General features: G+C 45.3%; 1 protein-coding gene across 5 annotated transcripts in view; it reads right to left on the reverse strand.

Annotated features, from left to right (window-relative positions):
- Window positions 1-26,995, reverse strand: part of LOC126198586 (myrosinase 1-like) — a 206,267-nt gene that overhangs the window by 175,275 nt on the left and 3,997 nt on the right. For 2 of the 5 annotated variants that reach the window (XM_049935029.1, XM_049935027.1), the window contains exon 2: window positions 16,271-16,377. The exons of 2 other annotated variants lie outside the window; for them this stretch is intronic. In XM_049935029.1, coding sequence (XP_049790986.1) covers window positions 16,271-16,287 — 17 coding nt within the window. In that variant the 5' untranslated portion in view covers window positions 16,288-16,377. Of the gene's footprint in view, window positions 1-16,270; window positions 16,380-26,995 lie in introns of those variants that run through there. One more of the 5 variants, XM_049935030.1, reaches the window with a different exon arrangement.

Genomic DNA, 26,995 nt, shown 5'->3' on the forward strand with positions numbered 1-26,995 from the left:
AATTCCTCTTTTTTTAATAGCGTCCACCTCCGTAGTTAAGCGGTCAGCGCAGCTCATTACCATACAGAGGACCCAGGTTCGATTCGCTGTATTGCCAGATAGGTTTACTTGGTAGCAGGACTGTTACTTGGTGCCCTCACCCTCGTGAGGCGAATTGAGGAGCCACTCGATCGATTATCAACCGTTACAAGGTCAAGAAACCGACAACGACAACGGGAGTGGTGTGGTGACAAGGTCAAGAAACGTGACGACAACAGGTGGTGTGGTGACCACATGCCCCTCCCTACCATGTGCAGAGACGCCATAGGCAGAGGATGGCACGGTGGTCAGTCTTCCCCAATTTTTCGTCCAGAGCCAGAATGCGGACTTTCCGTTACCTTTCGAGAAATAGTAAAGAAATATTGTTACGTGGACTGATGAACGTTGCCGACACATTTTGACCATTGGTCTGGAACCGTGGTTGCTGTACTTAGCAAATAATATGGTGGTATCCTATTGCCTTCCACACTGCACCTCCCCTGTAATTCAGTTCATCCTGAGACGTCAGTAAATACACTCATGCTTATAAATTAAGGATAATGCTGATGCCTGGTGAAACAACGCTCTGGTTGGCGGTTTGCAGGTTTAAATCACCTCGGGGTATGACTATGCGGTGCATTTGACCTGCAGTCGTCGCACGGTGGCGTTGGCAGCAGTACACATACACAGAGGTGTGGTGCTGCATGTCAGAGTACGGTCCAGCGAGTAAGTGCGCAGACGTTTTCAGATGTGCAGATGGTGACTGTGTGTTGAAAATGGCTCAAAGAACACATATTGATGACGTTATGAGGGTTAGAACTGAAACAACGACTCGAGGCTGGTCAAACACAGCATGTCGTAGCACGGGCTCTCTGTGTGCCACAAAGTGCGATCTCAGATTATGGCAACTATTCCAGCAGACAGGAAACGTGTCCAGGCGTTACAGTACGGGACGTCCACAGTGTACAACACTACAAGAAGACCGATATCTCACCATCAGTCCGCAGACGGCCACGGTGTACTGCACGTAGCCTTGCTTGGGACCTTACCGCAGCCACTGGGACAGTTGTCTCCAGACACACAGTCTACAGACGACTGAACAGACATGGTTTATTCGCCTGGAGACCTGCAAGGTGCGTTCCACCGACCACTGGTCACAGGAGAGCCCGTAAAGCCTGGTGTCAAGAACTCAGTACATGGTCATTGGAACAGTGGTCCCAGGTAGTGTTCACGGACGAGTCCAGTTATAGTCTAAACAGTGATTCTCGCCGGGTTTTCATCTGGCGTGAACCAGGAACCAGATACCAACCCCTTAATGTCCTCAAAGGGACCTGTATGGAGGTCTGGTTTGATGGTGTTGGGTGGGATTATGATTGGTGCATGTACACCCCTGCATGTCTGTGACAGAGGAACTGTAACAGATGAGGTGTATCGGGACGTCATTTTGCACCAGTATGTCCTCCTTTTCAGGGGTGCAGTGGGTCCCACCTTCCTCCTGATGGATGACAACGCACGGGCCCACCGAGCTGCCATCGTGGAAGAGTACCTTGAAACAGAAGATATCAGGCGAATGGAGTGGCCTGCCTGTTCTCCAGGCCTAAACCCCACCGAGCACTTCTGGGATGTTCTCGGTCGACGTATCGCTGCACGTCTTCAAACCCCTGGTACACTTCAGGAGCTCCGACAGGCACTGGTGCAAGAATGGGAGGCTATACCCCAGCAGCTGCTCGACCACCTGATCCAGAGAAGGCCAACCCGTTGTGAGGCCTGTGTACCTGTGCTTGGTGATCATATCTCACATTGATGTCGGGGTACATGCGCATGAAACAGTGGCGTTTTGTAGCACGTGTGTTTTGGGACGGTTTTCTCAACTTATCACCAATACCGTGGATTACAGATCTGTGTCGTGTGTGTTTCCTATGTGCCTATGCTATTAGTGCCAGTTTTGTGTAGTGCCACGTTGTGTGGCACCACATTCTGCAATTATCATTAATTTATGAGCATGAGTGTCTATTGTCACAATGCAGTTTGACAGCCTATGCGTTCTGCAGTGTGCTGACACTTCGACCATAAAGAAGAAACACACTCGTCCGTTTTCTCTATTGTTAAGACTGCCGTCTCTGTTATCCACTGAAGTTGTTGGTCGTCTTCATCTGTAATGCTAGAAAGGGTCTTTTACAAGGAGCTCTTACTCGAGGCCCGAAACGAGTTTTCTTCCTTCTTTTTTTAGAAGGTGCTAGCAATACTCCTTCGCCTTTTGCACCCAGGCTTGGAATCTATAATGGTGAAGTTATCGTGGAATGTTAAAAATTCTCCAGAAAGTATCGGCCATTGAAAATCGTCTCAGAAATTTAATAACGTCGAATAAAAAGAGGCCGCGTCAGCTATTTCACTCAACAAAAAAATTTCACTCCTCCAAGTACAGAAATGGTGCATTTTATGTCTGTTTGCTTCCACATTGTGAGACTAGAAGTGAAGACGTTTTAGTTCCTTTGACTTTTTTTAAGACAGATAATGTTTTATGATAGCTAATATGATTCGGCTACATAGACCAAACTCAGCGGATCTACCTAATCTAATAAACAGCAAAAAAGTACAGCGGCATTACTTACACTAATCTAACATGGTTTCCTTACGTCCTCCCCACCAATCCCTCCATTCCATCTCCCCCTCCCTCCGTTCTCACTCCAAGCTAAGGGTGGTTCCGTCAAACTGAATCACATAGTGACGTTTACATGAGGGTAGGTGGTCTGTACAGGTTTCCATCAAGAGTGTTCCTGATATTGATTATGTCTGAATGTTCAACATGCTCTTTCAGATGTGGCGGACTACGTTTTGGAAGAAATGGTACGTGTTAAGTAATTGTTGGAAGTAAAGAAATTTCTCCTTATTCATGATTTTCCAGCCTCGGACCTACTATTCCATCGTCATCAAGATGGAGAAAATTAAGAACTTATGTTAGTTTTTACCGTACTGTGAAATAACCAGGTAATTGTAAATTTTTGCGCGCCCATGTTGAAATCTTTTTGCGTTGTTTACTACTGTCAAGCAGCTTCGCTGCTTACCCGCACAATCACACATATACGTTACATTAGATTTGACTCAATCCTTCTGGTGATGGTAGTATAATACTCCTAACCACGTCATGGAAATGTAAATAAAATAAGTGGTTATAGATAATTATGTATTTAAATAATTTGTGATAATCACAGTTAGACCAAAACTTAAATATTCATACTCAAAATTTTATTTACACTTTGACTAACAACAGGTTGGCTGGAGAGCGAAAGTTCTCATTTTGCTTCAGATTCTTCACTTAGCAAGGTCAATTTCATGAGATTTCGTTGATCTTGAGGTGCACAGCGTTGCAGACTTCTGTCTGATTGAGACTGAATACTTGTATTAATTCATTCTCCTCCCCTCAATCTCCTCTCAGCAGTTTCATCAACTCTACTTCGTCCCGTCTGAGACTGTTGGACGTCTTCGTCCTCAACTTAAAAGACAGTGAAGTTATCAGTGGGACCGTTACTATCAGTGGGACTCACTATACGACGGTAACTTATTTCTTTAGTCTCCGCTCACAGCAGGTAAGCGTAGAGCTGCTAATACCTGGCAAGATTATGTAACGCGCTGACAAGTTACATACCGGTACGTGATAAAAAGTCGTTTTTTCCAAGGACAAAACTGTGTCGCGTCACGACGGTTTACGGAAAGAATGCGTAAGCTAACACAAGGCAAGACATTGAGCAATTTTAGACGAGGCACTCACTTAAGCATTTAAGTGTCATAGGTTAATTAGTGTCGTTACACCAAATGTTGCGTTTAATTATCTATTTCTGGGGAGTAACGTTGTTTTAATTCGCATATTAAGAATCCAACAATTTTTTATGTTGTCCCTATTCACTACCAAACAGAACAGCGTTACATTTGTCGCATAAACTGTAAAAAATAGAAAATTAAAAAGTGCTCAGTTCTTTTGTACAACACTTATAATATTGGTAATGTTATTATAGAATGCTGAAGATTAAATGTGTTGTGGATTGGCCAGAGCGCCAACCCACAATGAGAGGAAGCCGAAAGGCACGCGTTTAAGCTCACGCAGGATGGCGTGAGGTCTGGAACAGGACAAGTAATGAAGACTAGCAAATAAAGTACGTAGCTTCTGGAATACTTAACTTTAATCCATAATTGGTGAACGTCGGTCTGACGGTACATGCATCACAAGATAAAAAGCAAATGATAATGGCGCCTTGCTAGGTCGTAGCAAATGACGTAGCTGAAGGCTATGCTAACTATCGTCTCGGCTAATGAGAGCGTAATTTGTCAGTGAACCATCGCTAGCAAAGTCGGCTTTACAACTGGGGCGAGTGCTAGGAAGCCTCTCTAGACCTGCCGTGTGGCGGCGCTCGGTCTGCAATCACTAATAGTGGCGACACGCGGGTCCGACGTATACTAGCGGACCGCGGCCGATTTAAAGGCTACCACCTAGCAAGTGTGGTGTCTGGCGGTGACACTACAAAATGGGTAGATCATGTAACAAATGAGGTGGTACTGAATAGAATTGGGCAAAAGAGGAATTTGTTGCACAACTTGACTAGAAGAAGAGATCTGTTGGTAGGATCTGTTCTGAGGCATCAAGGTATCACCAGTTTAGTATTGGAGGGCAGCGTGGACGGTAAAAATCGTAGAGGGAGACCAAGAGATGAGTACACTAAGCAGATTCAGAAGGATGTAGGTCGCAGTAGTTATTCGGAGATGAAGTAGCTTGCACAGGATAGAGTAGCATGGAGAGCTGCATCAAGCCAGTCTCTGGACTGAAAACCACAACAACAACAACAACAACAACATTGTAATACAGCATTCCACGCAATGAAACAAATATTTTGTATTGCAGCCGTGCTCTCCGTACCCGTGTCGTCTCATGGTCGTTGGTTGTTACGTGCCTACACGTATTTCTTGGTTCCTACTTTGGAACCGACGTCATTGAGAATTGCCAGCATCCGGAACGGATAGGAGCCAGAAGAATAAGATCACTGAGAACGTAAGAGAACTTTAAGGGTTGCTATCTACAAGGTGGTATCCAAGCTGCATACAATAGGGTAGAGGAGTGTATGAAGGCTGTCCACGCAATGCTAATTATTCGTATCGTCCTGCCACGACAGTTCCGCCCACACGACGCGAGTACTTCGTATGAGGTACCAGAAAAATATTCTGTATTTTATATGACTTAACTCGCATCAATTTGTTACTGCAGCCAAGATTCCGTGAATCTGACGAATCCATAAATATATATGGATTATTATAAATATAAAAAGTGCAAAAGTACTATAAATATCAGTAACAGAAATTCCTAGACGTGGCCAAATTTCAGTGTTTATCATTTATTCCGTGTTTATTTATGTTTTCAGTCGCAGACGAGATGTTTGTCTGTCAAAATTTGGCTTGATCTATTCTGGCACCTTTTATGTTAAGACTGCTGTAGCTTCGAGTAACGCGATCGAAACTAATACATATCATTACACAATTGGCTGTACTAATCAGCTGCCCCACCTTACAATTTCTTATGAACGCTCGCGACGGCCGTTACTAACATATACTTTAAGCTGGCAAGGGCGTGGACAGACACTCATTATTGTCATCTGAGGATGATCATTACTGACTGAAACCGGTCTTCGTCTAAAGTATTGATATTGTGATCAAAGACTGGAATAAAAAAACATTTGCAGTGTTGGATCACTGTATACGCGACCATGTCGCAATTGGTGAAACTGTTGGTCCAGATTGTCCCACTCCTCAACGGCGATTCGGCGTAGATCCCTCAGAGTCGTTAGTGGGTCACGTCGTCCATAAACAGCCCTTTTCAATCAATCCCAGGCATGTTCGATACGGTTCATGTCTGGAGAACATGCTGGCCATTCTAGTCGAGCGATGTCGTTATCCTGAAGGAAGTCATTCACTAGATGTGCACGATGGGGGCGTGAATTGTCGTCCATGAAGATGAATGCCTCGCCAATATGCGGCCGATATGGTTGCACCATCGGTCGGAGGATGGCATTCACATGTCGTGCAGCCGTTACAGCACCTCCCACGTCCACCAACAACACACAACGCATAGAAGGGCAGCGCATGGGAGGAGCTGTCGTTTGTACTCGGCTGATTCATATGAACAGTTTTCCGACATGATTAAGGCCTCACAGTGGGAGTTACAGACTTCAAAGGCTGATTGCTATTTGGAGTTTCATATGTGTGTGAAATATTATGGGACGTAACTGCTAAGGTCATCAGTTCCTAAGCTTACACACTACTTAACCTAAATTATCCTAAGGACAAACACACACACCCATGCCCGAGGGAGGACTCGAACCTCCGCCGGGACTAGCCGCACAGTCCATGAATGCAGCGCCTTTGACCGCTCGGCTAATCCCACGCGGCTCTATTTGGAGTTAGACGCATGGGACTTCCACATCGGAAACTGTTAGGGAATTCAGTATTCCGATATCCACAGTGTCAAGAGTATGAGAATACCACGGACAACGCAGTGGTCGACGGACTTCACTTAACGACCGAGAGCAGAGGTGTCAGGTGTCAGTACTAACAGACGAGCAACATTGCATGAAATAACAGCAGAAATATATGTGGGACGAACGAGGAACATATCCGTTAGGACAATGTGGAGAAATTTGGCATTAATGGTCTATGGCAGCAGCGCGAATGCGTTTGCTAACAGCACTACATCACCTGCAGCGCCTCTTCTGGGCTGGTGACAACATCGTTTGGACCCTAGACGATTGAGAAACCGTAGCCGCGTCATATGAACCCCTATTTCAGTAGGTAAGAGCTGAGAGTAGCGCAGAACGACGAAGCCATGGAGCCAAGTTGTCAACAAGGCACTGTGCGAGTTGGAGGTAGCTCTGTAATGGTGTCGGCTGTCTTTACATGTAAAGAACTTGGTCCTCTGGCCCAAGGAACCCATCATTGACTGGAAATTGTTATGTTCGACTACTTGGAAACTATTTGCTCCCATTCATGGACTTCATATTCCCAAACAACGATGTTATTCAGCGGGCTATAACTGTTCGTGATTCGTTTGAAGAACATTCTGGAAAATTCGAGCGAAAGATTTGGCCACCCAGATCGTCCGATAACAATCCCATCCAACATTTATGGGACGTAATCGAGAGGTGCAATCTCTGTGCTGTCGACATCACCGTCACTGTTGCTTCCTTGATTACGGATTTCTCGTGTACAACATCGTAGGCGTCAACGTACCGTGATGGTCGCATTTATCACAGATGATACTGTTACCGTCACACTACGCGTTCGTCGAATATCTTGCGGACGATATAGATACAGCCCCATACCATGATGCTCGGCCGGCCCAAGTGGCCGTGCGGTTAAAGGCGCTGCAGTCTGGAACCGCAAGACCGCTACGGTCGCAGGTTCGAATCCTGCCTCGGGCATGGATGTTTGTGATGTCCTTAGGTTAGTTAGGTTTAACTAGTTCTAAGTTCTAGGGGACTAATGACCTCAGCAGTTGAGTCCCATAGTGCTCAGAGCCATTTGAGCCATGATGCTCGCGCATTCGGGAGGACGACGGTTCAATCCCGCGTCCGGCCATCCTGATTTAGGTTTTCCGTGATTTCCCTAAATCACTCCAGGCAAATGCCGGGATGGTTCCTCTGAAAGGGCACGGCCGACTTCCTTCCCCATCCTTCCCTAATCCGATGAGACCGATGACCACGCTGTCTGGTCTCCCTCCCCAAAAACCAACCAACCATGATGCTCGGATTCCACGTAGTTAATATTGTAGCCATCACCATACGTTGATGGTCGGATTTCTCGTTACGATATAGTAGCGGTCTACAAACCGTAACGATCGCATTTCCTGTGGGCTATTATTTTCACCGTCACCATATCGTTGACGATAATTGCCGTCACATTACCACGATAGTCGGATATCTCGCAGATGGTATTGTAACCATCACCATACATGATAATGAGGGTCGGATTTCCCTGGGAAGATACTGCAGCCATCAACGTATTTCAATGACCGGATTTCCTGCAAACCATATTGTCACCATAATAGTACCAAGACGATTGGAAATATCGTGGACGATAGTATCGCCTTCGCTATACCACGAGGATCGGATTTTTTATGGACAATACTCTAGCCATCACCATACCGTCATGGTCGATTTTCTCGTGGGCAGTATTGTAGTCGTCCCGCAATGTGATGGCCACACTTATCGAAAATGGCTTCGCCAGCGTCGCAGTATTGCGATGCCCGGATTTCGGTGTCACTTGATGGTTGGAACTGAAGCAGATGATATTGCCGCCGTCGCAGTACTGTCACAATCCGGTTGCTTGTGGTCTGTATTGGTGCAGCCACTGTACCATGATGACCGAATTCCTTATAGGCGGTACTGTAGGCATCAGCGTACTGTGGTGGTCAAATATGTCTCAAATGATAGTGTATTAGTCATTTTCTATGATGGTCAGCTTTGTTGCAGATGATTTTGTCACCGTCGCTGTACTGTGACGGGCGGACATCAGTAAGACATTTTTGTCTCCCTTGAAATACCATGATGGATAGATTTCTGAAAGACGACATTGTCGTCATCACAGTACTGCAATGGGCAGACTTATTGCAGACAGTGTCGACACAGTCATCGTACCATGATGGTCGGATACCTTGTAGTTGGTATTGTCGCTACCACCATACGGTGACAGAAATGATATTCTAGCTGAGTCTGTAAATAGCGATAAGGTGTCTCGCACACAATGTTGCAGCGGTCACCACACGGCGATAATTCGATTTCTCACAGAGGCGATTGTAGCTGCAAAGGTCAGGTTTCGCGCAGATGATACTGTCTACCTCTAAGTATGTGATGTTTGCTAATCTTGTGGACGATACTGTCGCCATTGCAGTACCATGTTGGTAGGATTTCTTGCGGATGATGTTTTCTCCGTCACCGTGCTCTGGTGTACAGGTCTGATGATTTTGTTGTGGTCGCAGTAGTGTGATACTGGGACAGTCACCATACCATGATGGTCGTATTTCTCACTAACAACACTGTCATGGTTAACATACCATGACAGTTGCGTCACGATGGTCAGATTTCTCGCAGATGAGCCGTTACCGTACAAGGACGCTCATATTTCTTACGGTCGATATTTTAGCCGTCACTGTCTCACGTTGGCAGGATTTCTTGCAGATAATGTTCTCACCATCCAGCTACAAGATAGTTGTATTTCTCACGGACGACATTCTTGCCATTGCGGTACCATGATGATGGGATGTCTCAATGGTAATGTTCTTGCCATCACTATAAAATGATGGCTGAGGTTCGCAAAGACAATATTTTCGCCGTCATTGTACCGTGTTGGTCGCAATTCACGTAGACGATACTGTAGCTGCTACTACACCGTTATGACTGGATTTCTTGCTGATGATATTGTAGCCATCATCATACAGTGATAGATTACTTACAAGCGATGGTGTATATGTTCCCATACTGTGATGACTGTATTTCTCATGGACGATTCCGTCGCCGAAATGGTACCATGATGGACAGATGTCTCGCGGGAAAAATTGTCGCTGTCTAAGTGCGTAATGGTAGGATATCTTGTGGACAATAGTTCCGCTTTCACTGTGCCATGACAGTTGAATTTCTCATGCACGTGTTTGCCCCTGTCACCATATGTGAAGGACAGATATCTTGTGGCGTAAAGTTACGGTCGTTTTTACAGTCGTATTTATTGTAGACGGTATTTCTGTTGTCGCCGTGCCACAATGGTTGAATTTCTCGCTGACAGTATTACAGCCATCGCCCTGCTGTGATGATCTGATAGCTTGTCTATAGCTTGTAGCCTCATAGCATCTTGATTGTTTGATCTGAGAGCTTGTAGCCTCATAGCATCTTCATTGTTGGATCTCTTGCGAACGATACTGTCGCATTGGCCATATCATGATGATGTCTTTAAAGGTCGTGTAACTTGTTAATTATTGAAGTTTACTGATTTTTGATGCTGTAGTTTGTTGTTTCATTTAACAACAGTAACATGAATGACAAACAGCTAATGGATTAAGTGCGCAGTTATCTCGCTGTGTATGACCTATCTGTTCAAAAATAAATGGACACTTGGAGTAAAACTGGAGAGGAGTTGGAAATGTATGGTGTGGGATTCATTATAATCAGGACTGAACACAGCAATCAATCGCTTATTAACCCATATTTCATTGCAGATCTCGTTTGATTTCAGTTACTGTATAATCATCATCAGTGCGTTAAGTAGCTAGTCATATGGACCCAGAAAGCTTGTACTAACACATGTTGTTAAAACGACATTTAACGGTCCGTTGCTCAGTTCAGTGTCATCAGTGGTGGATGTTACTTTCTCTCAAGTTTCTTTCATATCACAAGGAAAGCCTGTGTTATATCTTTGCAACTACACTGAAAAAGGAACTGGTACATCTGCCTAATATCGTGTAGAGCCCTCGTGAGCACGCAGAAGTACTGCAACACGACGTGACATGGGCTCGAATAATGTCTGAAGTAGTGCTGGAGGCAATTGACACTATGAATCATGCAAGGCTGTCCATAAATCCGTAAGAGTACGAGGCGGTGGAGATCTCTTCTGATCAGTTCGTTGCAAGGCATCCCAGATATGTTCTACAATGTTCTTGTCTGGGGAGTTTGATGGCCAGTGGAAGTGTTTAAACACAGAAGAGGGTTCGTGGAGCCACTCTGTAGCAATTATGGACGTTTGGAGTGTCGCATTGACCTTTTGGAATTGTCCAAGTCAGTCGGAATGCACAATGGACGTGAATGGATGCAGGTGAGCAAACAGGATGCTTATGTATGTGTCACCTGTCTGAGTCGTACCTAGACGTATCAGGGGTCCCATATCACTCCAACTGCTCACGCCCCACGCCTTTATAGAGCCTCCGCCAGCTTGAACAGTCACCTGCTGACATGCAGGGTTCATGGATGCTTGAGGTTGTCTCCGTACCCGTACTCGTCCAACCACTCGATGCAGTTTGAAACGAGACTCGTCCTACCAGGCAACACGTTTCTAGTCATCAACAGTCCAGTGTTGGTGTTAACAGGTCCAGGCGAGAAATACAGCTTTATGTCGTGAAGTCATCAAGGGTACACGAGTGGGCCTTCGGAACCGAAAGCCGATATTGATAATGTTTCGTTTAATGGTTCGTACGCTGACACTTGTTGATGGCACAACATTGAAATCTGCTGCAATTTGCGGAAAAGTAGAACTTCTGTCACGTTGAACGATTCTCTTCAGTCGTCGTTGGTCCCGTTATTGCAGGATCTTTTTCCGGCCGCTGCGATGTCGGAGATTTGATGTTCTACCATATGCCTGATATTCACGGTACACTCTTGAAATGGTCGTACGGGAAAATTCCCACTTCATCGCCACCTCGGAGATGCTGTGTCCCATCGCTCGTGCGCAGACTATAACACCACGTTCAAATTCACTAAATCTTCATAACCTGCCATTGCAGTAGAAGAAACCGATCTAACAGCTTTGCCAGACACTTTTTGTCTCTTGTAGGGGTTGTCGACCGCAGCGCTGTATTCTGCTTGTTCACATATCTATATATTTGAATATGCATGCGTATACCAATTTCTTTGGCGCTTCATTGTATTTAAACATTACACAGTCATTGTGTCGGCGTTACGTTACGTAGTGCAGTGAGACTGAACTAAAGACGTAATCTGTGTAGTGTTGGTATTTTCAGAATGAGATTTTCACTCTGAAGCGGAGTGTGCGCTGATATGAAACTTCCTGGCAGATTAAAACTGTGTGCCCGACCGAGACTCGAACTCACTCGAGTTCGAGTCTAGGTCGGGCACACAGTCTTAATCTGCCAGGAAGTTTCTTGTTGGTATTTTGTTTATCTGTAGTGCGTCAGAGTTTATTCCAAGTGATCATGAAAAATGACGATAAATCAGTTCCTGCTGAAACCACTTTTCTGTTTGTTATTGCTGTGTAAAACGAAAGACCCCTGAAATGTTATCTTGTATTCAGTGTCCCTGAAATAGTGTATTAAAATTAATAATAACCCCACAAAGAAAAACACAACTATACGGAAACACAATGCTGGAGAGCAAACATTGACTGATTACATGAAAATGAAAACAGTCCCCACATAAACCAAAATTGTCTGAAAATCATTAGTTTCGCAGTTCTGGCTGCTCATGTAACATTTATGTTGCCCGTATTTTCAAATGTTTCTCTGACTTCTTCTCGTATAATATGACCAACGCTTTTCCCTTATCTGTCTGAGCAAAATTTTTTATGTTTTGTTTACGTGTAACACGAAGTGGCTATTTTCTCTCAGATACATATTAAATGGGGATGGATTGCTTTCGCTCAGTCTGATGTGTTCTTTAAGCCGTGTGTTAAAAATTCTCCCCATTTGGCCAGAGCAAAATATCTCGTTGTCTCCGCAGCTTCTTCTGTAAATGCCGGCTTGTTTGAAAGGTAGCGATGATGTTATTGACTATGTCGTCGATACGGAAACTAACATGAATGTTAGTCTTATGGAACATACATGCTACTATAGCTGAAATCCTTCCGATGTACGGCTTGACATTGTATTTTAGTATTTCTTGTTTTAATCCTCCAGCTAGCGGTATTTCATCATTTTTTACTGTTTCCCTTTCAGCTTTTTCTGATGCATCTTGTTAATCATACTAAAATTGTACAAATTGTAAACATTATTTATGATATGGCTCCTAATATACTTAGTTCTTTATCAGTTTCGTCTTTTCCTGCTGGATGGCTTACAATGTGATTCACCATGGACTGGAAGATCACATTTTTATGAGCGGTAGGATTACAAGAACTGCTGTTAACTACCGTGTCCGGTGTTCTAGGTTTCCTACAAACTCCAAATTTATGTACTGGATGGATATTTTCTACCTTTAAATCGAGAAAGCTGTTATTCTATTGCGCTTCTGATTCCTAGGTAAATGTAAGATTCTTAAGCATGATGTTTAGTTGTTTGTATATGCAATGTATCCCTTCATTGCTACTGTCAAAAAGTATCAATGTGACACCTATACATCGTTTGCAATATATAATTTTGTCCTTCCTCTGCTTGCGTTTATAAAAACCTTCCTTGCTACAATGTTAAGGAAGATTTTCATAATTGTGCACACAAGACAGTTTCCCGTTGCTAGGCCGTTTTGGATAGACTGGTGTATCTTCTTTATGGATCTTTGGCTGGGCTCTAAGTTTTGGTGTCCAGGGATTAACCACTACACAGTCTCCTGTTTTCTTTTTTTGTGAAAAAGATGGATTGCTTTCACTCAGAAGATTAATAAATAAAACTAATTTTCAACATGCCAGTGACGAAAGTATTTACTTTCTGTTGCATATATTGTATACTGATTCTGCATAGACTGATGTTAATATCGACATACAACACTTAAACTTTCTCGGCTTACAAACCGGATCATAAGCAGTACTTCTAACATAATGGCTATATTCCTAAAATTGTCCACGGGCAACAAACATGGAGTATCTATCCGAAGACACCGTAAGTGGACTGACAGCTTGAAAGGAGCAGTAGAGAAAGCAGATGCCAGACAGAGATTAATGGGAATAATCTTAAATACATGTAATTCATGAACTAAATAAGTGAGTTTCTTTGACCTAGGCTGATGATTAGTTATCAGTCTAGGACCCTTACCACTTAGGACTTACAGAAGAGGTTGTTAAGAGACAACGAAGAAAGGCAAGTTTAGTCGTCGCGATGCTCAACCAACTCCAGTGACTTACCTTTACTAGAGAGGCGTTGTGCACCACAGAGAAATTTACTACAGAAATTTTGAGAGAGTATTTTCCGGGAAGAGTCGGGCAACATTACTTTTCCCGCATATGTCTCGCGAAATCACCATTAGGAGACAATTCGAGAAAGTAGAGCCAATACAGAGGCTTACGGACAATAGTTCTCCCCACGTGCTATTCGCGAATGGACCAGGGAAGAAGTTCTCAGTATGTCCATCTTAGCCCGCCCGGTTAGCCGTGCGATCTAACGCACTGCTTTCCGGGCGGGAAGCCGAGGCTGTCCCCGGCACGAATCCGCCCGGCGGGTGATGTTTGAAGTGGCCACTGTAGCAAGTAGATATCTACTAATACCAGTATTGCTGGCCCCTGCTTCGATCACAAGCGAGATAGATTATTCCTACACGTCAGTCAGGGGCCTGAAGATGGCGTAATAAAGCTCCGAAACTGGCTGCCTAATAAAATAAGTTTTGCCGGCCGCGGTGGTCTCGCGGTTCTAGGCGCGCAGTCCGGAACCGCGCGACTGCTACGGTCGCAGGTTCGAATCCTGCCTCGGGCATGGATGTGTGTTAGGTTTAACTACACTCCTGGAAATGGAAAAAAGAACACATTGACACCGGTGTGTCAGACCCACCATACTTGCTCCGGACACTGCGAGAGGGCTGTACAAGCAATTATCACACGCACGGCACAGCGGACACACCAGGAACCGCGGTGTTGGCCGTCGAATGGCGCTAGCTGCGCAGCATTTGTGCACCGCCGCCGTCAGTGTCAGCCAGTTTGCCGTGGCATACGGAGCTCCATCGCAGTCTTTAACACTGGTAGCATGCCGCGACAGCGTGGACGTGAACCGTATGTGCAGTTGACGGACTTTGAGCGAGGGCGTATAGTGGGCATGCAGGAGGCCGGGTGGACGTACCGCCGAATTGCTCAACACGTGGAGCGTGAGGTCTCCACAGTACATCGATGTTGTCGCCAGTGGTCAGCGGAAGGTGCACGTGCCCGTCGACCTGGGACCGGACCGCAGCGACGCACGGATGCACGCCAAGACCGTAGGATCCTACGCAGTGCCGTAGGGGACCGCACCGCCACTTCCCAGCAAATTAGGGACACTGTTGCTCCTGGGGTATCGGCGAGGACCATTCGCAACCGTCTCCATGAAGCTGGGCCACGGTCCCGCACACCGTTAGGCCGTCTTCCGCTCACGCCCCAACATCGTGCAGCCCGCCTCCAGTGGTGTCGCGACTGGCGTGAATGGAGGGACGAATGGAGACGTGTCGTCTTCAGCGATGAGAGTCGCTTCTGCCTTGGTGCCAATGATGGTCGTATGCGTGTTTGGCGCCGTGCAGGTGAGCGCCACAATCAGGACTGCATACGACCGAGTCACACAGGGCCAACACCCGGCATCATGGTGTGGGGAGCGATCTCCTACACTGGCCGTACACCACTGGTGATCGTCGAGGGGACACTGAATAGTGCACGGTACATCCAAACCGTCATCGAACCCATCGTTCTACCTTTCCTAGACCGGCAAGGGAACTTGCTGTTCCAACAGGACAATGCACGTCCGCATGTATCCCGTGCCCCCCAACGTGCTCTAGAAGGTGTAAGTCAACTACCCTGGCCAGCAAGATCTCCGGATCTGTCCCCCATTGAGCATGTTTGGGACTGGATGAAGCGTCGTCTCACGCGGTCTGCACGTCCAGCACGAACGCTGGTCCAACTGAGGCGCCAGGTGGAAATGGCATGGCAAGCCGTTCCACAGGACTACATCCAGCATCTCTACGATCGTCTCCATGGGAGAATAGCAGCCTGCATTGCTGCGAAAGGTGGATATACACTGTACTAGTGCCGACATTGTGCATGCTCTGTTGCCTGTGTCTATGTGCCTGTGGTTCTGTCAGTGTGATCATGTGATGTATCTGACCCCAGGAATGTGTCAATAAAGTTTCCCCTTCCTGGGACAATGAATTCACGGTGTTCTTATTTCAATTTCCAGGAGTGTAGTTCTAAGTTCTAGGGGACTGATGACCTAAGATGTTAAGTCCCATAGTGCTCAGAGTCATTTGAACCATTTTTAAATAAGTTTGCGAATTGACGGCTGAAAGGTGCTTAATTTGAAATCATCATAGCCTAGGTACACACCATCCGGTGGTTTATCGTTGATGTTGATGTAGATGCATTGGTATCAACATCTGCCCGGTTTTAGGTTGATTTGACGTGTTATGTATCCCAGTGTTCTGGATTATGTATTTAAGAGGACAATAATGATGATTTCAAATGATTAGGGATGTTGGTACGTGTTACTATTACTCCCTTTCTCTTTTATTTTAGTGATTAATGAGTGAATAGAAGTTGTTGACAATATTTGCCCAGCTGTGGAAAGATAACAAAAAGAGTGTGTCCAATGAAATCTAGTAAAATTGTTCAATCTTACCTGCAACTGAAACACATGGTCTTGTTCTGGGACCGAGCCAGAGCGACGGTTTAACTGCACGCTAGCACCACTGGCCACACACCGACCGTTACAGTGACGAATAAGAGCTAGAAAGGAAAACTAACTTGGTGTGTGCGTATTAACTCTTTGACAACAGGCTGATAAGCTAGGTATAATTTTGCTCGCCTGACGCTGTACATTTATGTAAGTGTTGTAGATAGCACACTTGTCCTTAGCAAGTAACTTATTCCACGAAAATTTAATATTAACGATATATCTTCATACGTGCCATGTTTGTACCATCGTCCTAATCACAGACGCATCTCTGTTAAATGACGACATGTGGTAATGCTTTGCTACACCCATGCTCATAAATTAAGGATAATTGCAGAATGTGGTGCCACACAACACCGCACTACACAAAACTGGCACTAATAGCATAGGCACATAGGGAACACACACGACACAGATCTGTGTCCACGGTATTGGTGATAGGTTGAGAAAACCATCCCGAAACACATGTACTACAAAACGCCACTGTTTCCTGCGCATGTACCCCGACATCAGTATGGGATATGATCACACTGCACACGTACGCAGGCCACACAACGGGCTGGCGTACTATGGATCAGGTGGTGAAGCAGCTGCTGGGATATAGCCTCCCATTCTTGCACCAGTGCCTATCGGAGCTCCTGAAGTGTCCTAGGAGTTTGAAGACGTGCAGCGATACGTCGACCGAGAGCATCCCAGACGTGTTCGATAGGGTTTAGGTCTGGAGAACAGGCAGGTCACTCCGTTCGCCTGAACGGAGGACATTAAGGGGTTGGTATCTGGTTCCTGGTTCACGCCAGATGAAAACCCGGCGAGAATCACTGTTCAGACTATACCTGGACTCGTCCGTGAACATAACCTGGACCACTGTTCCAATGACCATGTACTGTGTTCTTGACACCAGGCTCTACGGGCTCTCCTGTGACCAGGAATCGCTGGAATGCACCTTGCAGATCTCCGGAGGAATAAACCATGTCTGTTCAGTCGTCTGTAGACTGTGTGTCTGGAGACAACTGTTCCAGTGGCTGCGGTATGGTCCCGAGAAAGGCTACCTGCAGTACTCCGTGTCCGTCTGCGGGCACTGATGGTGACGTATCGGTCTTCTTGTGGTGTTGCACACTGTGGACGTCCCGTACTGTAGCGCCTGGACACGTTTCCTGTCTGCTGGAATCGTTTCCATAATCTTGAGAACACACTTTGTGGCCGGACGGGGTGGCCGAGCGGTTCTAGGCGCTACAGTCTGTAACCGCGCAACCGCTGCGGTCGCAGGTTCGAATCCTGCCTCGGGCATGGATATGTGTGATGTCATTAGGTTAGTTAGGTTTAAGTAGTTCTAAGTTCTAGGGGACTGATGACCTCAGAAGTTAAGTCCCATAGTACTCAGAGCCATTTGAACACACTTTGTGGCACACGGAGGGCCCATGCTACGACCTGCTGTATTTGACTAGCCTACAGTCGCTCTAGTATTCTACCTCTCATAACTTGATCAATATGTGTTCTTTGAGCCGTTTTCAACACACAGTCACCATTAGCATGTTTGAAAACGTCTGCACACTTACTCGCAGCACCGTACTCTGACTTGCACCAACGCACCTCTGCGTGTGCGGACTGTTGCCAGCGCCACCGTGCGACGACCGCAGGTCACATGCACCGCATGGTCATACCCCGAGGTGATTCAAAGCCGCAAACCGCCCACCAGAGCGTTGTCTCACCATTTATCAGCATTATCCTTAATTTATGAGCATGAGTGTAAATATGTAAATACATTTTGATATTCCAATAACTTACTTATTTAAAAATTTCTGTCATCTGTGATGAATATTGTAAAAGTTTCACCGGTTACTATTGTACCCACTTCGATAAAAATCTATTATATATATATATATATATATATATATATATATATATATATATATATATATATATATATACATACACACAATAGTTTGAAATATGAAGCTTGAGCTACTGCCAGTGTAGCGGATGTTGAGATAACTTACGGTATTGCAGTCGGGTAACGTCCACGACTACCGCTGACCATATGAGTGGACTTCAATTATGATTATCTGAGATCGTCAGCCGCATTGGGGCGATCTCAGAATCTTAACACGGTTGTTCTTCTTACTATTGAAGTTTATATTTGTGCGATAAAACTTCCGTCGTAAGAAGAACAACCGTGTTTGAAAAGGGTATCACGCATTATTATGTCATGCCATGTACCTTTTATTGAATGTTGCACTGCACTTCAAATTGCCACAGGTACATGACACTGTTTTTCAGCAAAGTAACCAAGTATCTATAAACAACTGTCGGAACATTCTATGAACCGTTCAGTTCAGCGACGAGAGAAATCCGCTCCTTGGCCATGGAGCCATTCGAGAACCACTGTGTGTCCGTCCACGTCATTGTACGATTGCTGTGAATCAGTCTGGACATTGTTGACTATGGTCGATGTTGATATCGACGTCGTTTCTACCCTGATAGGCTTCATTTACGACTGTGCTGTCTTGGTCAAATTCTTAGAAGCAATTCACTACTGCTGGCGGTGAGGTCGGATATTGTCCATATGTGGCCCGTTTCGTGCTGAATCTATTTGCATTTTAGAATTTTTTCCTGCAAGAATAGTACTGTCTCGCGTTCTTCACCTTTGGGGTACGTTCCCAGCTGACGCACAATTAAACTGCGCACTATGACGCACCGGTTATCCGTGCAGTGGAAGAACTGTGTCTTCAGGAAAACCGGAACTTGTAGTCTCTTCTGACTATGCATCACTCTTCTTGTGCAACTATCTTAGCGTGGGACAACATGTGTAACTTTATTTCCCTAGGAAGTTATGAGATGCAGTATTTAGTATCTGATGCTCAGACTTTTCTCCTGTGATGCAGTATTTACTACCTGATCCTCATAATTTTCGCCTGTAATGCAGTTATCTCTAATGAAGCACTGATTGGAAAAAGCTTCACAAATATCCAGTCGGCCTTTGCTACGACTTCAAAGTGGGGTAATAAATGACAACTTGCTTTCAGTGTTCAGAGAAGTAAAACTACGTCCTTCACAAAAAGATAAAAACTAGAATTGTGCACTGAAACTGCTATAGGTATGCGTATTGAAATACAGAGTTATGTAAACAGGCAGAATACGGGGCTACAGTCCGCAACGCCTGTATAAGACAAGTGTCTCGCGTCGTTGTTAGATCGGTTACCGCTGTTACAATGGCAGGTTTTCAAGATTTAAGTAAGTTTGAAAGTGGTATTATAGTCGGCGCACCTGCGATGGGAAAAAATGGTTCAGGTGGCTCTAAGCACTATGGGACTTAACATCTGAGGCCATCAGTCCCCTAGACTTAGAACTATTTAAAACTAACTAACCTAAGGACATCACACTCATCCATGCTCGAGGCAGGATTCGAACTTGGGACCGTAGCAGCCGCGTGGTTCTGGAGTGAAGCGCCTAGAACCGCTCCGCTACAGCAGCCGGAGAGCGATGGGACACAGCACCTCCGAGATATCAGTACGACCATATGACGAGTGTACCGTGAATATCAGGAATCTGGTAAAACATCAAATCTTCTATATCGCTGCGGCCGGAAAAAGCTCCTGCAAGAACGGGACCAACGACGAGTGACAGAAGTGTAAACCTTCCGCAATTTGGTGCATGTTTCAATGCTGGGTCATCAACTAGTCTTAGCATGCGAACCATTCAATGAAACATCATCGATATAGGCTTTCGAAACCGAAGCCCCACTCGTGTAACCTGGATGACTTGCACGACACAAAGCTTTACGTCTCACATGGGCACGTCAGCACCGACTGGACTGCTGATGACTGGATACATGTTGCGTGCTCGGACGGCTCTCGTTTCAAATTGTATCGAGCGGATGGATGAGTAAGGGGGCGGCGGAGACAACCTCATGAATCCATTGACCATGCATGTCAGCAGCGGACTATTCAAGGTAGTGGAGGCTCTGTAGTGATGTGGGGCGTGTGCAGTTAGAGTCCTATGGGACCCCTGATACGTCTAAATACGACTCTGACAGGTGACATGTACGTAAGCATCCTGTCTGATCACCTAGATCAATTCATGTCCATTGTGCATTTCGACGGAGTTGGGCAATACCAGCAGGACAAAGCGATACCCCACACGTCCAGAATTGCTACAGAGAGGCTCCAGGAACACCCTTCTGAGTTTAAACACTTCCACTGGACAGCAAACTCACCAGACATGAACATTGTTGAGCATATCTGGGATGCCTTGCAACGTGTTGCTCAGAAGAGATCTCTACGCTCTCGTACTCTTACGGATTTATGGATAATCCTGCAGGATTCATGGTGTCAGTACCAGCAGTACCTCAGACACTAGAGGCGTCCATACCATGTCGCGTTGCGGGCCCCTACGTGATATTAGGCAGGTGTAACAGTTTCTTTTACTCTTCAGTGTATAAATGTAATTTCAGCCAATCGCAACTCACGTAAATCCTGGGTATAACCAATTTTAGGGATATGAAATGGAACGATTATATTGGCATAGTCATAGGTAAAGCAGGAAGCAAACTTCGGATAATTTTTTTAAGGACCATTGAAATGGAGACGAGAGAGATGAAAAAAAAGTATTAAACTTTTATTATTTCAGAAGTAACCGCCATAACTATTGAAACATTTATGCCACTGTGAGGCAAGACAGACCATGCCTTCGTGGAAGAATGTTTGCCGTTGCCTATGGAACCATGATTGTACCTACTTGTGCACCTCTTGGTATGACAAAATCTTGTTGCAGAAAGATAAAAAAGGGTATCCAACATCTTCGTATGTGACTGAATACAGAGATGAATGTATGCGTTTAACAACCACAACAAACGATCCAAAAGGCACTACAAATGTTTTAGCATATATTGCACGATTTACAATGAGCAGCGCGAAGAGCACTAATGCTGGAGCTTACCAGTATCTGCCAAGTGACAACGCCAGAGGCTGGCTAATAGCGGTACGCCCGTAACACAAAGTGTTTATTACCTAATAAACAGTTCTAACACTGCAATGTTTTCATTTTGAATTCTTTTACTAGTCAGATGTAATCTCTAGTCGCCAGAAAGTAACACTTACTACTACTCTAAAAAAAAGAATAAAGGTAGCCAAGAATGAGAAAAGTAGACGCAATTGGCAACTCTGTGTTGGACAACAATGCATATAGTCCCGCTTAATTGTTTTTAGTGTTTAGCCACTGTTTTACTGTAAGATTAGGAGACGTTGCAGTACGCTCTTGTTGGGACATCATTACTAAGATGTTAGAAGATGCAGAATATTCTGAAACAGTTAAGGAGGTGGAAAGTGTAAGATGCAACAAGAGTCGTCAACTTCAAAAGAGTGAAAAGTGCACGAATGAACCCTCAAATGAAGATCTGAATACAGATTGAAACTATATTAAAACAAAAAAAGGAAGCAACATGCAAAGCATGATGTCTGTGATTTAATCATCTTATACATCTAGAGATAGCGTGTATATGAATAAAATAAAATTTGAAAAGGATAATTTCTTACTACGCTTAGTGTAGACAAATTAGACTTTTGCTAGCCAATAAATAGGCACAAGCTGGAAATAATTTTAATCGACGTTAGGCATCCCACTCAAGAGTTAAATGAGTTTGCAACGATTTCTGCCTTGTGCTGAAATTTGAGGGCCGAAAACCCACGAAACTTTTGAAATTTTTTCAGTTTTGCGCTTATAACTCGAAAACGATACACACTGCAGAAAACTTCCAAAACACAGAAGAGCATTAAATTTCGAATAGAGCAACCTATTTAAGACTTAAAATCGGTTCCGCTGTTTAGCCCAAATTCGGCAATTTTTACCAGACTGGCGGAAAAGTGAATTATGCTCAGGTTCTGTCGCCCGTATCCCAAAAATGGGTACTCCAAGTGAAATGCCTCACTCGAAGTTTTTAGAGCTTCAATTCCTGTGTAAAAAGGGCTCGTAAAATTTAAAATATAACTCACTTCTCTGGAAATATAAAAATAAAAGTGTAAAAGTATTAGTAACGCTAAAGAAGACACGGATGAAATGTGAATATGTTGCATTTTGTAAAAAATTGAAATTTCTTACTTTTTTTGCTTCATAAAAGAGATTAAAGATGAACTTCAAGTATACCTTCATCAGTTCATGTCTACATGGCTGACCAGTATTATATTTTTGAAGTTTTCTAGAATCAACGATAGTGAGTACAACTAAAAAATACCTTTCCTGCAAAATCCTGCAAATACCGTTTGTTGAATTAGCCCCTCTTCTAACTATAATCTATCGTAGATCCCTCGATCAATAAAACCATGCCCAGTTCTTGAGAAAAGGCAGAGGCCCAGGTCACACACGTCTGCAAGGAAGGTAGTAGACGTGATCGATGAAACTACAGTCCAATATCCTTGATATCGATTTGCTGTGGAATTTTATAACATATTCTGAGCTCAAATATAATGAGATATCTTGACCACAATGACCTTCTCATTGCCAACCATTATAGGTTTCTAAAACATCGACCATGTGAAAACCAACTAGCACTTTTCTCACATGACATACTGAAAGCTTTGGATCAAGGCAAACAGGTACATGCAGTATTTCTTGATTTCCGAAAAGCATTTGACTCAGTACCACACCTGCGCTTATTGCAAAAGTACGATCATATGGGTACCAAGTGAAATTTCCTACTGGATTAAGGACTTTTTGTCAGAGACGACGCAGTATGTCATCTTGGATGGACAGTCATCGTCAGATGTTGAGGTAACTTCGAGTGCGCCCCAAGGAAGTGTGTTGAGACCCTTGCTGTTCATGTTGCATATTAACGACATTGCAGACAATATAAATAGTAAAATCAGGCTTTTTGCAGATGATGCAGTTATCTATAATGAAGTACAATCTGAAGGAAACTGCATAAATATTGAGTCAGATATTGATAAGACTTCGAAGTGGTGCAGAGATTCGCAACTTTTTTCAAATGTTCAGAAATGTAAAATTTTGCATTTCACAAAACAAAAAAAAGAATAAAAAACGTACTATCCTATGAATGACCGTTGGAATCGGCCAACTTGTAGGGGTATAACACTTTGTGGGGATGTGGAACGGAATGATCACATAGGTTCAGTCGTGGGTAACGCAGATGGTAGACTTTGGTTTATTGGTAGAAGACTGGGGAAGTGCAATCAATCTATAAAGAAGATTGGCTAAAAATCACTCGTTCGATCAGTTCTAGGATACTGCTCAAGTGTGTGGGATCCGTAGCAGATATGACTAACAGGGATATCGAACGCATACAATAAGGGCTGCACGAATGGTCACAATTGTTTAATCAAATTCAAATGGCTCTAAGCACTATGGGACTTAACATCTGAGGTCAACAATCCCCTAGACTTAGAACTACTTAAACCTAACTAACCTAAGGACATCACACACATCCATGCCTGAGCAGGATACGAACCTGCGACCGTAGCAGCAGCGCGGTTCCGGACTGAAGCGCCTAGAACCGCTCGGCCACAGCGGACAGCTTTGTGTATCAGTGGGAGAATGTCAGAGATAGTGAAGGAACTGAACTGGAACACTCTTGAAGACATACGTAAACTACCGCCAGAAAGTCCATTACCAAAGTTCCAAGAACCGGCTTTAAGTAATTACTCTAGAGATATACTACAACCCTCTACGTATCCCTCACATAAGGATCGTGAATATAAGATTACAATAATTACTGCACGCAAAGAACCATTCTATCATTCTTCCGGCGCTCCATACTTGAGTGGAACGGGAGGAAACCCTAATAACTGGTACGTACCCTCTACAATGCACCTCACGGTGGTTTGCAGAGTGTAAATGTAGCCGTGGATGTAGAGTTTAGTTAAAATGGGTCCAAATTATTCTCATACTCATGTGGTACTGGTACTATAACATCTGATGTTATTCTGTTCCCACGGGGTGGTTTGAGAAGGGATGCAAGTCCAAAACTAGTCACCATCAATAAATAAAGGAGACTTCCTAGTGCAAGCCACGACGATGTTCCACCGATTTCTTTAATTAAGGATGCAGTTGCGGACCCACTTCACCTCCAACTTGCTGGAGATCAGTAAAATGAGGTTCCTTTCGCTACAAGAATGGCTATTTTTCCATCACGACAGAGCCCCTAAACTTTCTAGTCGTCAGGTGACACATCATCTTAACCTAACATTCCCAAAAAGAGGGCTCGGCAGAAACGGTCATGCTTTCTGGCCACCAGGGTCCCCGGTCCTTACCTCTTTTTCATTTTTAAATGTGAGAATGATTGAAAGACAATATGGAAAGAAACAGTAAACAAAAAGGCGACCCCCCAGGGGCTCAGCATTCAATTGCTGAGTACGGGCTTGGCGACCCCGGGGTCCTGAGCTGGGGACTGGTCAGCGCCGCCAGTCTCCTGTCGCCGTAACCCCCGGACATGCTTCAGCGACCACCGTATGGCGCGGCGGTGGAATGTTGTGTGCTGCGGGGAATGGTAACCTTGGCTTGACCGCCTGGATTGCGAGGAAGGACAACCTCTATAAAAACCCCTCAATCTTCCGGTGTGCTCCGCGCCTATGAGATGCATGGCTGTTGGGGTGGAACAGTCGCAAGCGGGCAACCTCTGGGGCACCTGCCGCACCCCAGTTGTATAAGGCTTACTCAGGCACGCGGGGCTCTGTCTGAGCGGACCTTTAGTTCCCTAGCTGCTCGTGGGACCACAATGGACCCTTCGACCTCTACGTTTCCCCCTACCAGTGGATTGGGTGGGCCACTGGTAGGAAAACACACCCAATCGAAAAAGCGACTTCGTGCTGGGAGTCCTCCAGCGCCTGGTGTTACTAGAGATTTATCAGACTGTCGTAACAGAGCACATGCTGATATCCAGAATGTGTTTTTGATTGTCAAACGGAAGGAAGGTAGCTTTGAGAGAGTTTCACCCTTTTACATCCATAAGGGTCTTGAGGGAATTGCAGGAGCACTGAAATCTGTGAAGCGTCTGCGCAATGGGACTCTGTTAGTTGAAACTTCTAGTTCCCGTCAAGTCACTTCTCTTAGGAAAGCGACCTGTCTCGGAGAGTACGCTATCGAGACCGAGCTCCACTCCACTTTGAACTATAGTAAGGGTGTTGTGACATGTAGGGACTTGGTGGATATCCCCAAGGACGAGTGGAAATCTGAGTGGGCTGACGAAGGTATTGTCGATGTGCAGCATATTATGAAACGAGTCGATGGTGACCTAGTCAAATCCGACTCGTTTATTCTCACGTTCAATTGCCCCAGACTCCCGGAGCATGTTAAAGCGGGTTTCTTACGTTTGCCAGTACGGCCATATTTCCCCAACCCAATGCGCTGTTTTAAATGTCAGCGCTTTGGGCATACTACGTTGGGGTGCAATGGGATAGCCACTTGTGGTAAATGTGGTCAGCCTGCCCATGAAGGAGCCGATTGTTCATCGCCTGTGAAGTGCGTGAATTGCTCTGGGAGTCACCCTGTCTGGAGCCGGGTCTGCCCCATCTACCTCGACGAACGTAAGATCCAGTAGATCAAAACATCTAAGCGCATCCCCTATGGTGAGGCCAAGAAGCTCTTTAAGGCCATGCAACCTCCTGTGTTTACGACATCTTTCGCTTCCGCTCTGAAAAAACCGGTACAAATGGCCACTGTTGCTACGCAAACGGAGGTTGCTAGTGTTAGCACTAATACCTGCGTTTGCCAGTGCACTTGTGCTGCTGCGGTTGTTTTGCAACCTGCGGCTCTCCCCGCAACGTCGGACAAGGCTGTGGTTGCTGACATCGGGGTACTTCCTGCCTCTTCCCATATGGCGCCTTCTGCCAAGGTGGGTACAGCTCCACCTGCTGCCAAGGCTCTGCCTTCTCAGCCCCCCAAGACAAAGACGCCGAAGGTGAAGGTTTTGCCACCTGCGGAGACTGGTCAGGGTCGGTCCGATGACGAGGCCATCGTACTGTCTGACATCTCCCGTGGGTCGTCATCGGAGCTGATGGACATTGATGTCGACCGGGGGCGATCTTCTCGCCCCAGGAATAAATCTCCGGCCAGTACGGGCTCTCCTCCAAAACACAGAGGCAGGGTGAAAGTTCAACCACCCTGATCACTGGCTCCCATATTACAGTGGAACCTGAATGGGTTCAGGCCGCATGTGGCCGAATTACAACTCCTTGTACGAGAGTGCCCTTTGTGCTTATGTCTCCAAGAGACACATTTTCGGGCCACTGATGCTCCTTCTTTACGGGGCTATACCGTATATCGGAAAGATGATCTGACGGGGGAAAGGGCGAAAGGTGGTGTTGCGGTTTTTGTCCGTGACATGCACCCCTCATCTGAGCTCCCTCTCGTTACAGACTTGCAAGCAGTTGCTGTTGACCTTCTTGTGGGTCGGAGGCTCACAGTCTGTTCCCTTTATTTACCACCTCAGGTTGCGATAGACTCTGAGGCTCTCACAGACCTTATTAGCCAACTCCCCCGCCCATTTCTTCTTCTGGGGGACTTCAATGCTCATAATGTCTTATGGGGCTCTTCGACTACTTGCCCCAGGGGTCGCCTTCTGGAAAACCTCATGATGTCTGAAGAACTGTGCATCCTGAACTCTGGTGCTCCCACTCATTTCTGTACTGCTTCTGGGTCGTCATCAGCTATTGACCTTTCCTTTTG

Source organism: Schistocerca nitens, chromosome 8 (genome assembly GCF_023898315.1).
Source record: "Schistocerca nitens isolate TAMUIC-IGC-003100 chromosome 8, iqSchNite1.1, whole genome shotgun sequence".
Taxonomy (NCBI): domain Eukaryota; kingdom Metazoa; phylum Arthropoda; class Insecta; order Orthoptera; family Acrididae; genus Schistocerca; species Schistocerca nitens.